This window comes from Mauremys reevesii, linkage group 1 (assembly GCF_016161935.1).
Source record: "Mauremys reevesii isolate NIE-2019 linkage group 1, ASM1616193v1, whole genome shotgun sequence".
NCBI classification, from domain to species: domain Eukaryota; kingdom Metazoa; phylum Chordata; order Testudines; family Geoemydidae; genus Mauremys; species Mauremys reevesii.
Window position 1 is genome coordinate 217,151,973 of NC_052623.1, and position 13,858 is coordinate 217,165,830.

A 13,858-nucleotide genomic window follows, 5' to 3' on the forward strand; every position below is an offset into this window, starting at 1 on the left:
ATGTGTATGAGCATGTTTTAAGAGTATTGCACAAGGTACCCATTTGTCTTGATGCTATCGCTTAGGGAAATGTTTAATTGAAAGCTAAATGAAGGTATGCATGTTTTATTAAATGTACTCCTTCAGGACTGGTTTGGTACACCATTAGTGTACACATTCGAACTGAACTGCAATAGACAGGGCAGTGGAGCTTTCACAGGACCTGTCACTTCAGGTGTTTGAGCAACGTGAAGTAAAAGCCAGATTTACTTGAATTTAAATGGAAGTGATTGTTAGCAAAGACCTTTGGAGGGGAATAATTTGGGGAATCTTAGGAGACTTCATAATTGCTTAAGATAAAGCATGTAGGAACGGAGGAGGAATGCTCCTAAAAAAAGGAAGCTGGAAGAAAAAACTAAAGGGATTGTGCATAATTTAGGAAACCCATAATCCTTTACACGTAGGTTTTTTTTTAGATAAATTCAAATAATTTGTTAGATAAACTATCTGGTAACACATCACCATTTGTAAACTATATCAGCCAAATTATTCCATTTCAAGAAAATGACATGCTCTTCCAGCACAGCCTGTAGCATTTGAACTCCCTATTAAGTGCAAGCACTCTGGCTTAAGAAATGCATGTCTCATTTGCACATATGGGTCAAGATATTCAAAAGTGGGTGCCTAAAATTGGGCTTCTAAGTCCATAGTCCACCTAAATAAGTGGTCTGATGTTCAAAAAGGGTGAGCACCCAGCAGTTTCAATGAGACTGTTGGGTGCTGACTACTTTTGAAAATCAGGACCCTTGCTAGTTGCCTAAATATGGTTTTAGGAGTCAAACTTTGGCCATCAATTTTTTAAAACCATTGTATTGCCTCTACAACACATTCATAACTGCAGTAAAATGCTGTCTATCAGGAAAAAAATATAGCAATCTAAAGCATGTTTTTCACATTTTTTTTAAAAAGGTAAAAAAATTCCCAGGATAGGGGGTGACCTTTAGTAAGATACATTTAATGTTGTAAATAAATTCCAGTTTAATTAGTGAACTTATCAGAACATTCTAATTACTTGAAAACCACAAAATATTTGGAAGCCTAGAAATTCAAAGTGAGGGTTCCACAAACAATCTTAGCTCTGACTATGTAATATGTCTCATCTTTTAGCTAATCCCTAATAATTGCCTTAAACTTAACAAGTATACCTCATACACACTTCCAGTATTGCCTTTTCAGTTACCATGATGTAAAAAACAGAAAAGATATTGAAGGAGAGCTAGTGGGATACCCTCAGTACTGGAATAATTTGATTTTTATTCTGGTTCATATTGGAAATACCATATCACCTAGAAATTTATTACCCATTATGGTGTATATCAGGGGTAGGCAACCTATGTTATGCGTGCCAAAGGTGGCACGCGAGAGGATTTTCAGTGGCACTCACACTGCCCGGGTCCTGGCCACTGGTCCAGGAGGCTCTGCATTTTAATTTAATTTTAAATTTTAATTTTAAATGAAGCTTCTTAAACATTTAAAAAACCTTATTTCCTTTACATACAACAATAGTTTAGTTATATATTATAGACTTATAATAAGATCTTCTAAAAACATTAAAATGTATTACTGGCACACAAATGCTTAAATTAGAGTGAATAAATGAAGACTCGGCACCCCACTTCTGAAAGGTTGCCGACCCCTGGTGTATATACAGTACAGATCTAGAAGCCAGCTCCACATCACTGCTTATGTCTTCACTGCAGAGTTAACCCAGGAGCTCACATGGATTTTAGTCCAACGCACAAAACCATCCACACACAAAAACCTCTGAGCCGGGTTTGGAGGTGCTTTAAATCCGAGTTAGCTGGCCTGGCTGTGGGTATAGATTAGAGCCCCTGTTCTGCTTTAACTCAGGCTAACCCATCCACTTTGCAGTGTAGATGCAGGCTACCTAACTCAGATCCTGACAGTTCTCCAATGCTTTCCCCCAATTCCCCCAATACCCTATTCTGGGAGTGAGACACTGTAGAAATTCAGAACAAAAAGATAGTCCCTACCTCCAGAAGCTTGCTAAAAACCTACTCCTTTCTCCTCCACTAGAAGTCACCTACCAGTGAGAAGAAGTTTAAAGATACACTGAGAAGATGTTTAAATCCCATTATCCAGGCAGCCTGCTCCATTTCTACACAGCACTTGAACAGCAATGCCATCTGGGAGTTCCTTCTCTCAGCCTGTTGCCAACTGGTCAGAGGCTGACACCCAGGTTCTGGTGGATATCTGGTGTGAGGTCACTAAGCAGCATGATTTGAGGAGATGTACCCAAAATCAACATGTCTACAAGAACATCTCCATGAGCCTGGCAGAGGAGAGGATTTGCTGGATGGGAATTCAGTACAGGTGAAGAACCAAAAACCTGAAAGGTGCATGCCACAAGGCAAAAGATGCCAATGACAGCAACTCACTGGAGTCCACTGTCATGGTAGATGGGCTTTTGAGATTGGACAGAGTTATTCTTACTGCTCAACTGAGGACAGAGTGACTGGAGGAACCAGGCCAGACCTTCCTGCACTTCAGTTATTTCTGACAGTAAAAAAGACACAGACATTTTAACACTTTAGCTTGAAGTTAACAGGTCTAATCAAGCTGAAGGTGTTAAACTTTGTCTACATTGGTGTGAAGTGGAGATTTCAATGGAGTTTAGCTAGCTTGACTGAGTTAACTGCATTGCGAAAAGCACCAGTTTTCCAAGTCCAGACAAGCCCTGAGTCAGTCAGGAAGCCTTCCAGCAAAAACAGGAAAGATGGGACTTGGCACTTGTTTCTAAGATAAAAAACAAGTAGGAGAAATAGGCCTCCACTTTTAAATCCATCTTAAAACAACATGAAACAAATAAAAGGCACAGAGCAATTTTTTTTCCTTTGCGGGTCACCTGCACTATGAATTTCCCAACTGTCAAACTTTGTTTTTAATTTTTCAATTTAACTTTGTTACATTTACAACAATATTTTAATAAGGTTGTGAATTAATTGATATCTATATCAAATCTTAACTGCACCTTCAATCACTTCACATAATGCATGTACAAGGTGATATAAATAAGGTTCTTTAAAAATCCCATGGCATTTTTCACTGGGCATTGACCACGAGAATCTTAACCCCAATGTCCTGGTCAATTTCTTATTTGTGTAGATTACATTCTGACTGTGTACAATTGCCCCCGCAGTTGAAACGAAATAATACATTACTCTTATTTCTTGCATTGACCTAAACTGCAGTGTTGTGTTGCTATGTGCTGATGCGGCTGCATGTCAGTGCTGGGTGGAGCACAGTAGGAATCTACATTGTATATAAACCACTTAAGAAGCAGTTTGAGCTACGGGACTGACCACAGGGTTAAGAGTCAGGAAATCTTAAACTCAGTGTGGAATGTGGATGCTCAGGACTGCCCAGGTTTAGGCCCAATCTGAGTCTTATGTGAACTGAGGCTGAAGTAGGTGTTGAGTCCAATTCCTAGTGGGCAGCTGACCTTTTCACACCGAACATCATCATTGCTGGCACTATATGCTGGCAGCCTCAGCAGAGAAGCTGAGCTCTAAATGGGCCATGGAGGCTCAAATCCCCCTCTTTGGCCCTAGAAGTGGTCCCTCTAAGTCAAGGCTGAGACTCACTGATTGTGAAAAGGACACACTCCTGTTATGCCTGCTCTGGAATGGGGAGAGGATTTGCTCTCCAGGGGTCTCATTCTGGCACCTTTCAGCAGCTGCTCACTGTGGCTTAGAGACCCAACAGGGAAAGGTATAGGTAGTGTGGGGGAAGGAGGAAGTCTCTCACCTCTGCAGGCTCCTTCGTCATTAGCAGGTTGGTAGCCAGGCCTGCAGGTGCACCTCCCAATGGCCACCATCCACTCGCCTTCCCCATTGCAGTGCAGCCTGACGCCAGAGGACCCAGCCGTACTTGCCTCCTCTGCATCTGCCACACAGGTCCCCACCGCCTCCACCAGTGAGGTCCTCTCTCCACCAGCAAAGGTCTCTGGGAAGGAGGCAAACCCCTTCACCACAGCTGGGCACTTGTAGAAGAAGACTTGTACAGCCACCAGTGACATGCAGGCCCCCGAGTCCTGGAAGGCTAGGTAGAAGCCACGCTGGGTGAGCGGCCCAAAGCTGCGCACCTTGACATTCATCTTCACCACCTTCCCAGTGCTGTCCACCTGTGAGAAGCTTTCGTCAGCTGCAATGGTATCCACCTTGGTCCAGGGCCCCTCGCGCCATTCAGGCAGATCCTGTGTAGCCATGTCAGTTTCCGCCTGATAGTAATAGAGGGTGAAGGTCTCTTTGCAGGAAGAAGCCACGGTCCGCATGCTGGCACAGTCACGCACCGAGAAGCGGAGACGGACGTGGACTCGGTGGGCCCCACGCCGCTCTATGAAGTGAGTGCGCAGCCAGTTATTTTGGCCCGGCTCAGCCACATTGCAGACCTCAAAGGTTCGGATAAGGAGCTTCTTGTCATCCAGGACACTCACCTCGTCCCACTGTGACGAATGGGAGTGGAGAGAGAGGTGGAGAAGTTGTTAGAGGGGTTTCACACATGCGGCAAATCTGGGATACAATGATCACTGGTCTCTGGATCACAGGGACCACGACTCACTACCTTTACAACAGGCTCCTTCTATCTGAGCCTTCTACTTGCCTCTTGGGCAAATAGTGCTCGGGCCCCACACTGGGACTTGGGATGATGCCTGATGCTGACAGCACTCAGAGCAAGGACTGCTGCACTGTTAAAGGGGCTGCCCTGCAGTGGAGGTGTTAAACAAAGCTCAGTTCAACCCTCTGTTGGGCAGGTAGTACCCCAGGCCGGCATTGCTAGAGAGCACTAGGGGGAAACGGGATCCTGCAATGCAGTGTTAGCATCCTAAATATCTTGGTGACACCTCTCTTTGCCCTGGCCTTTCCTACCTCAAGACAGAGAAGAAACACACAAAACAGAAAGAGATAGACAAGAGACAGAGTCAGCGCAAAACAGAGACAGAGCATCCTTTGAAGAAGGTGTTAAACACAGCCCCCTTGCACCCCGCTCTGACTCAGCTGGGCTGTCTCTGTGGAAGCTTAAGATTTCATGAGTACTTCTGAAGGGGGAAAAACACCCAGAGAGTTGGAAATGAACCTAACATTGTAGCTCTAGTATCCCCCTCTCTCAGTCACATGCTTCTAATGCCGTTGCCTGTGTGGTCCAGTATCTGACTCAGCACAACATAAAGCATTTTGGATACTCCATATGCATGCAAACTGGAAAATAAACCTATTCCGCTCCAACCCCACCTTCCCAGATGGCTATGTAAGCCTCCCCACAGGTGGTCGAGGAAGAAAGAGGGCCAGGGAGCACTTACCCCATCAGAAGGGTGGGTGGTCCAGCCGATTTCCGAGGTCTCTCCTGTTGTATCCAGAAGTATTTCTGTTTTTAAAAAAATAGTCTTTTGTACTTTTCCAAACATCAGCTGCTCAAGTTCGATATGTTCCCTACAAGACTCCTTCCTGCATCTCATCCCCTGGAGGGAATATACTGTGCCTCACACACCTCACTCACAGAGAGATCTGTGTTCTGAGATAATGCCTGGCCTCATCCAGAAGTCAGAATTCTGTTCCCAGCTTTCCCCTATGATTTAGGGTAAGGTCTGCAATTCAGTGACTCAGTGGATGATCTCTGGGATTCAAATTGATCCAGTGGTTAAGGCACCAGATGGAAAGCCTGTGTTTTAATTCCAGCTCCGCCAATTGCCACTGTTAAATGATATTGGCCAAGTCTCTTACAACCTATTGACTTTCCCAGGAGTCCAGTATACTCAGCACCTCCAAGGATCAAGCCCTATCCAAGCAACCATTCTACATTTCTTTCCTAAGTCATTTTAGCCCTGGTGGAAGATGCCAGACTTAATTATCCTTGGAGATTAAAGTCCTCTACTTAGGTCCAAAGCAGTACAGCACTGGCTGCAGCAGCACAAGCTACACACACAAATATCCCCTACCAATGTGCGTCATTTCTGAGACCACTAAGAAAGGAGAGGGGGTGGAAAGTCACTGTATGGAATTAACACGTGCTGGTATTTTTTGCAAGTCAACAGCACTCTGAAGTTCTGGAATTTAAAACTCTGTTTGCTTGTTTGTTACTGTTTTTCTTTCATTTTGTTTTCTATAAAAAACAGGAAATACTATTTAAAACAACTTTGTGAAAAGAATATTAAAGGTGAGCTTGTCCCAAGCCTTTATAGAGTAGGGAGCCCAAGGAGGACACAACAGCAGTATCAAGAGAGTGCAGAGATTTCTCCCTTTGTATGGTTGTAGGGATGCACATCACACCAAAGGTGGCAGGGAGAAAGCAGGGCCACATTTCTCCTCCATGAGGCACAATCCTTCCCCAAGCCACTTCTGGGGCACTGTAGCTCTGCACCGCACCATGCTCATCAGTGCCTGAATGGCACGGTCTGGCACTGGGGTGTCACTTTGACATCTCTTTGCTTCACCAGCACGTTCCTGGGGCATGGCTTCATTCTGATGGAACAACCAATGGGTTTATTTTTTGATGAACAAAGAACATTTTCTAAATCAGCTCTGAGTCATTCCCTCTGCTTAAGTGTACCCAAACACAGAGCATGAAAATCTGAGAAGAGATGGAGAAAGAAAAGGGGATTTGGGGGATTTAGGGGAGGGGAGAAGAAAGAAAGAAAGAAAGAAAGAAAAACCTTGTTCAACTGCCTGGGCTCTGGGCTGCTGGCAGGCAGTATATTCCCCAGATGGCTTCTCTCCAGTGACCCAGGTAATCTTTATCGAGCGCATGAATATTTCACAGACTAACAGATACATGCAGTCTGGCACTGACAGGTCTCTCCCTCCAATGGTGAATATTTAAAAAGCCAAGATGTATTAGAAACTGACAAGAGTGCGCATGCATGGCACATGTGGGGAAAATGGCCCTCCAATGCCATAACTCCAATGCAAAGGTATGCAACAAGAGTGCCAGACATTTACAAGCACAGCGGTGTTTCCCCTGTTCCTCCCCACTCTCAATGGCTGCATGTCCTCGATCAGATCAATGTTCCCATCTAGTCTTGCATCCCTGCCACATTTAGTCAGACTAGTGGCCTACCTCATCCAGGATCCTGCCTTCCACCAACACAGATCACACCACTGCTCTGTTTAGTACAGTACCCCAGCATGGAAGGAAAGTAGATCCTGCTAGGAATCCAGCCTACTGCCATGTTAGATCAGACCAACAATCTATCTAGTGCAGGGGTCTCAAACACGTGCCGGCCCGCGGCGTTATTAGCTGCAGCCAACAAGCTCCCCATGCCCCCCCGCCCCCCGAATTATTGCCTGCGGCCGCCAAGCTCCCCTCCCCTGCCGCCCCCACCCAATGTGCCACATCCCCGCTCCTCTGCCTACCTCCAGGCGCTTCTCGCTGCCAAACAGCAGTTTGGCGGTGCTTAGCGCTTTCCAGGAGGGAGGGGGGAGGAGCAGGGAGCTGCACGCTCAGGGGAGGAGGCGGAGAAGAGGAAGGGCAGGGACGGGGATTTGGGGAAACGGTTGGAATAGGGGCAGGGAGGGAGCGGAGTTGGGGTGGGGACTTTGGGGAAGGGGTTGGAATGGGGGCGGGGAAGGGGTGGGAAGAAGCGGGGCAGGGGTGGGGCCTCATAAAAGGGGTGGAGCGGGGGTGGGGCCGGGGCGGGGCGAGGCTCAGTGATGCAGCCCTCAGGCCAATGTACAATTCCTCATGTGGCCCTCGTGGTCATTTGAGTTTGAGATCCCTGATCTAGTGCAATATCCTACCTAATGCAGTATCCATATCAGAACACATCACTTGATGCTTTTAGTCCTGTACCCCATCTCTGGCAGGGGACAACACTGAATATTTTAGCAGAAGACAAAAGTTCCACATACAATTCCAGTCAACTGAGCAACATTCTACACTGGGTTAAAATCCCTCCTTGATCCATGAAGCAATCTTAAATCTTGTAACATAAGATTTGATTATCTTGTTATCCGTACTGTTATTTTAGCTCACACACACAAAAAAATATTGATCATAAAACTGTCCACTCTCCCTTCTTCCGCCCCCAAATCCAGCTACAGTATCTATCCCCATGACTTTCCACAGCAGTGGGTTCCATTAGTTAATTATACTCTGCCTAAAATGCATTCCCTTGACTACTCATTCATTGTAACTTGACTACTCATTTATTTCATAGTCACCTCTGGTTCTCAAATCATGGGGCAAGATAAAAAGGAAAGGGGATAAAGAGGAATTTCCATTCTCTCCTTCTTTATTCTGAATATATTGACTCATACTAGGAACTGTTCAGATTGGGAAGATTTTTAAGGGATTACTTCAAATTTACCAAAGATTTTCACCAGGAATTTCCTTTCATTTTTACAAAACGTTTAAGAATTGCTTAGCCACAGGAATCCCTGCAGAGCTCACAAACTGCACAGGAATGGTCCATGTTGCTGATGAATCTGTTTCACCCCCTCACCATGTGACTTCCTATGTCTCCCAGCTAGGAACTTCCATTCCCCCCCCCATTAGGGTCTCTGATTCCCCCATCATGTAGGGAGGGGCATGTAAAGCGGACTTAGTAGATTTTATTTGGGAAACAGTAAAAAAGCTGCTAGGTGGACCTTATTTCCTCTCAATACCTCATGTTGCTCATTCCCTCCTACACTCTCCTCTTGTCTCTTCTCCGTGCACACTCCCTCCAGCAAGGCCCCTCTGCCATGTACATTGGACAAATCGAACAGTCTCTACGCAAATGAATAAATGGACAAAAATGAGACATCAAGAATTGTAAAAGCAGCAAAGAGTCCTGTGGCACCTTATAGACTAACAGACGTACTGGAGCATGATCTTTCGTGGGTGAATACCCACTTCGTCGCATGCATCCAATACGTCTGTTAGTCTATAAGGTGCCACAGCACTCTTTGCTGCTTTTACAGATCCAGACTAACACGGCTACCCCTCTGATACTTGACATCAAGAATTGTAACATTCAAAAACCAGTAGGAGAGCACTTCAATATCCCTGGACACTCAAAAACAGTCTTAAAAGTGGCAATTCTTCAACAAAAAGACTTCAAAAACAGACTTCAACGAGAAACGTCAGAACTGGAATTAATTTGCAAATTTGACATCATCAAATTAGGCCTGAATAAAGACTGGGAGTGGCTGGGTCACTACAAAAAATAAATTTCCCTCTGTTGATATTCACACCTTCTTGTCAGCTGTTGAGAATGGGCCACATTCACCCTAATTGAATTAGCCTCGTTAACACTGACCCCCACTCAGTAAGGCAACTCCCATCTTTTCATGTGCTGTGTATTTATACCAGCCTACTATATTTTCCACTCCATCCATCAGATGAAGTGGGTTATAGCCCATGGAAGCTTATGCCCAAATAAATTTGTTAGTCTCTAAGGTGCCACAAGGACTCCTTGTTGTTTTTACTCCTTCCTACATAGTTCCCCACCCCCCTACCCCGATCTTTCCCCCTTCACTCTCCCAAAACTAGCCTCATCCCTCTCCCATCATGGCTTCCTGTAGACCCCTCCACAAAACCCCAAATTAGTAAATAATTCTACCCACAAACCCCAAAATTCTGGTCAAAAGCATCAATCCTTGCCGAAACCAACATATTAAAACGAATGGGGAGTTCCTAGACCTAGCCAGGGCAAGCCAAACAAGGAAACTAAAATGTAATTAACTACATTCACACCATATTATGGTCACTCAGCAAAGTGAATATACCAGTGTGAAACATGTGCCACCTTAAAACTGCCTCTTGTGCTATGCATTGCAAAACAATCACATGATCACATACTGGTTCTCAAGTAATCTACATAATAGCATAGAGTTGTTTCAGCTGCCTTAGATACACCTGAGTTGCATCTTTTAATATTATTTTCATGATGAAATGCTACCTTTAATTTCATTCTCTTCATTATTTAGCATATCTTCTGAGAACTGCTGAGTAGCTAAAACTCCCATTGCCTTCTGGAAACCCACAGCTCGCAGGATTCAGCATGTACACATTTTACATGTTGAGCTCTCTTCTCTTCAGGATAGGAATTTTAATAATTCTCTCAGCAGGCATATACTACACATTCAACAGGATTTTTTAGTTCCCCTGATACAGACAGATACACCTCTGAGCAGTAATTTATTACTGTAGGATTTTGCAATCTGTTGCCTCACAGAAATAAGTTTATAGAACAGCATTAACACTGTGATTTTATGATTTCTTGTTTACAACGTCTCACATAGCAGGGGAACTAATTTGTATTTTTCAGGTGACCTATATTCAAACTGTCATAATAAAGTTAAAATATTGCTTTCTCTGGGTATTGTCTGTCTCTTTTTTACAAACTTTGTTTTATTTAGGTGGCAATAAGAAAAATTATGGTAAAAAATACATAGATACCACAGTCTAGCTTTAACCAGTTTAGAAATACGTCCAGTTCTGGAAAATAATGTGGCACAGTGAAATAAGATAGATAGTAAAAGCAACAAAGATCCAGACTAACACGGCTACCCCTCTGAAGATAGATAGTAGTGACTGAATCATATGTCCTAATAGTAGTCGCTATTTTTTAAAAGAATGAGTAAATAAAACAAGCAAAACAAATGGTCAGGGATGCAACCCCATGATCAGAGAGACCCTAAACTGCTGACTGCCACCCTGGGCGTGGAAGATGGGATGAATCACTTCATAATTGCCCTGTTTTATACACTACCCCTGAAACTCTGGTACAAGCCACTGTCAGAGACAGGATTACGGGCAAGATGGACCACGGTCTGACCCAGTATGGCAGCTCTTATGAACATAGTCCAAAAACGTACCCACCAATAGCAATTTTCATATAAATTCAGTATCAAATATAGCAGCAGTCTTTACTCTTAATAAAAATGACTTATTTACAGTCTGCAGTCCCAAAATAACACAAAGTATAGGGCAATAAATATGCCTGTTATAGGAGAGAACATATTATATATGAGAGGGGGTTGTAAATTGACCCAAATGAAACTAGCGAGATTGGATTTCTTATTGGACATGCCTTCCTTAAAATGCTGCTATTTTTTTCTTTAATTAGTGTGAAACTCTGTACCTATATTCTACTTATGTTACTGATATGAAAGTTACTGGGACAGATTTAACATATATTTAACTAATTCCAAGCAGTTAAGGTAATTAAGCAGATGTTATACTGATGTTAAATTCTAAATGCTAATCTTTTAATACATAAATTGTTAATGTTGAGGAGTATTCTTTTGTCAGAAGATAAGAGACCTTCATTCAAGGGTTCTGCTAGCTTCTGTCAAGGGTGTCAGGATCACCAAATGGCCTGAGAGTGTGAAATCTGCACAAACTGTTTGTAAACCAGCAGAGATCTGGAGCCTTGGCCAGTGATAATCCTTTTTTCTAGGGTGGATAAAAATAGTAATTTAAAAACAATCAAAAATATATATTTTAATTTAAATACTATTTTGTTATTTAAATTAAATACATTTTATTGTTTTAAATAAATCCATTTAAAATTAAAATTGAAATTATCACAATCTATATTAAGGTCTAATTTTACTGTAATTCAATATTTACATTCAATAAAAATAATAACATTCAAGCACTATATGTTTGTTGCTGAAATTTTAAAGAAAGCCATACCACTAAACAAGTGGAAGTCACTGGCTAAGGAACCAAAGTTTGTTGAAGTGATAAACCAGCTTTTGACAGTAGTAGCCTCTTTTGCAGGTGCAGAGAGAATATCTTCCTCATTTCAATTCCAACTAGTTCAGTTCAAATGACTATTTCATTCAAAGTTGAGAAACCAACGGGGAGTTGAAAAAGCAGGACAGCTTATTTTCCCCTTCCATGCAATGAATCGAAGCAAGATGTGAGAGCATGAGATCTACTAGTTCTAAAATCCCTCACACGAGTATCAATCAGTTCAATTCACTAACTACAGGTAAAACTTACTTTTTTTTAATAAACTTCCCTTTTTCTTATGTATCCACCACATTTAAGATAGTTTTAGGTAACTAATGCAAAAAATTAAAATTCTGCTTCTGTTCATTTTTAAATTCCAAGTTCCATCCAAATACAGCTTAACATAAAACATTAGTAAAAAAGTAATCATCAACTAGAAAAGTAATCATCAACTGTCACATGGCCTCGAATAGGAGAGACTGGGGGTGGGGAGTCAGTGCCTTGTCTGGCGTCATATTGGTTGTTACAATGTGTTAAGCTATGTAACTGCTTCAATAAAAGTGTATTGAATAGTGAACCCTCTGATTAGCAAAGAAAAGTACCAAATTTAGTGAGTGTAAAGGGAACATTTAGTTGCAAATCAACATCTTTTAATAGTTGACAAGTGAGAATCAACCTTTGTTAGGAAAAGAACTAAAAAGTACAAATGCAAACAAGATTAAAATAGATTATGTAAACCAAGATTTCCTGCTTGCTGATTTAAATCATGATTAAAGTGAATAATTTAAATCACTTGGATTTAAATAAATCCACCCTGCTTTTTTTCCTTCCTTTGTTGCAGTTGTTTTGCTTTTATAAAAGCTTTAAAATTGGGTAATTTCAGTGTAAAAAAATAATTCCTATGTTAGTATCAGGTTGTACACAGTTAAAGAATCAGAAAAGCGAAATCAGAAAAGTTAAGACTAAATGCCCAACTCCACTCTGCATATGCATTGTGATACCATCTAATCATATGATCACCTATTATTCCTCTAGTAATACAGTGTTACATATTTTCTTCTACAACTGAAGGGCTGATCCTGGCAACATTTGCTACTGAGTCAAATGCTTCCTCTTCTACATAGTCCTACTGCAGTCAGTCAGGCTGCCCTTTATGACATACAAAAGTGGCCTGACATTTTTTTCATGTCTTTGTTTTTTAATTTTTTTTCCTGCCTGTTTTTTGCCTTCAAAATATCAGGAGTGTCAGTTCTGGTTTTCCTTGGTTTTGCTGGAGCATCTGTTAGGGAGTTTAAACAGTGCATAATGTAAGCACTCACTCTTCATTTGATGGGTCAAGGGTGCTGAACTTTTAATACAAGCTTCTCTTCTCCAAAATGTTCATTAGTCAATGAAATTAAATAGATGTTTACAAAAACAAAAAAGCTCCCTAAGTTTTAAACAGCCCCACTAAAATCTGTTCCCCTTTCAACTGCTCAGCCTCCACACTCTTGCCTCTTGTGTTGTCATCATTTTACTAGTTCTTTATTCATTATTGAGTCTTCCAGCTTAGACAGGACCCAAATTTCTAATATGAAACACAAGCAGGAGAATGAAACACAGAAAACATTCTTTAAAAAAACCAACCCTTTCAGTTCTTCTTTTTACAGAATAAAGAAGTAAACAAGGACATGAGCCCATTTTTTTGACTTTGCAGATGCCCTTTAAGAGACTGCTTCAAAGATAATGTCTTCTCAAGGTTATTACAAGACCTCCTCCAGCAAGCAACTGATTACTGTTGGACACTTAAGATGATTTTCACTATATTAAGCCCAGTCACTGTAAGAAATAGGGGTAGAATGTAGGACTGACTGGGCTCAAAGCACGGTATATATTCTCTTATGCCAATGAGGCATTTTGGTAGGAAGAAATGCTACTGAAGCAGCAGAATTATCCTTTTTACCATATCTTGAATTTGTCCAAAACATTTGGAAAGGTTATCCAGTCTGGTATGGGGCTGGAGTTTGAACAGTTCACGGTAAAGCAAAATTAGCCATTCACACATACAGAACACATTTTTCCTTAGGTGTGCACTTACCAAGTTTAGCAAAAAAAAAAATCTGCATGAACAGTACATGATTTTCAAACATTTATAACT

General features: G+C 42.0%; 1 protein-coding gene across 3 annotated transcripts in view; it reads right to left on the reverse strand.

Moving 5' to 3' along the window:
• The window catches only part of LOC120402372 (ephrin type-B receptor 5), a 150,679-nt gene that overhangs the window by 95,562 nt on the left and 41,259 nt on the right, over positions 1–13,858 (reverse strand). For 2 of the 3 annotated variants that reach the window (XM_039532997.1, XM_039532992.1), the window contains exons 3-4: positions 5,360–5,424; positions 3,808–4,504 (exon numbers count right to left, since the gene is read on the reverse strand). The exons of the other annotated variant lie outside the window; for it this stretch is intronic. In XM_039532997.1, the coding sequence (XP_039388931.1) occupies positions 3,808–4,504; positions 5,360–5,424 (762 nt within the window). The remainder of the gene's footprint in view (positions 1–3,807; positions 4,505–5,359; positions 5,425–13,858) is intronic. 3 annotated transcript variants of the gene reach the window in all.